Source organism: Apaloderma vittatum, unplaced genomic scaffold (assembly GCF_000703405.1).
Source record: "Apaloderma vittatum isolate BGI_N311 unplaced genomic scaffold, ASM70340v1 scaffold31202, whole genome shotgun sequence".
NCBI lineage: Eukaryota > Metazoa > Chordata > Aves > Trogoniformes > Trogonidae > Apaloderma > Apaloderma vittatum.
The window spans coordinates 7100-7361 of NW_009703595.1; the positions used below are offsets into that span (position 1 = coordinate 7100).

Sequence of the window (262 nt, forward strand, 5' to 3'; positions counted from 1 at the left end):
TGGGGAACTTGAAGGCTCACTTGAAGATCCACATCGCGGACGGGCCCCTGAAGTGCCGGGAGGGCGGCAAACAGTTCACCACTTCAGGTAGCCTGGGGTTGGTGGGCGGTGGGAGGGCTGAGCAACCGAGGTTTGGTCGCCTTGGGGGACAGGGACCGCTCTGGGGTGGCAGAAGGGTTTCACCCTGGGGACAGCAGGGTTTAAACCTCTTCGCCGCAGTGCCAGTGTCTAAATTTCTCCCCCTCTGTGGGGCCAGGCTGGC

The 262-nt window shown here is 62.6% G+C and overlaps 1 protein-coding gene across 1 annotated transcript in view; it reads left to right on the forward strand.

The window, feature by feature from the left end:
* The window catches only part of LOC104270358 (zinc finger and BTB domain-containing protein 17-like), a gene marked incomplete at its 3' end in the record, with an annotated part of 3744 nt that overhangs the window by 2915 nt on the left and 567 nt on the right, over positions 1–262 (forward strand). The window contains exon 6 of the mRNA XM_009864690.1: positions 1–87. Coding sequence (XP_009862992.1) covers positions 1–87 — 87 coding nt within the window. The remainder of the gene's footprint in view (positions 88–262) is intronic.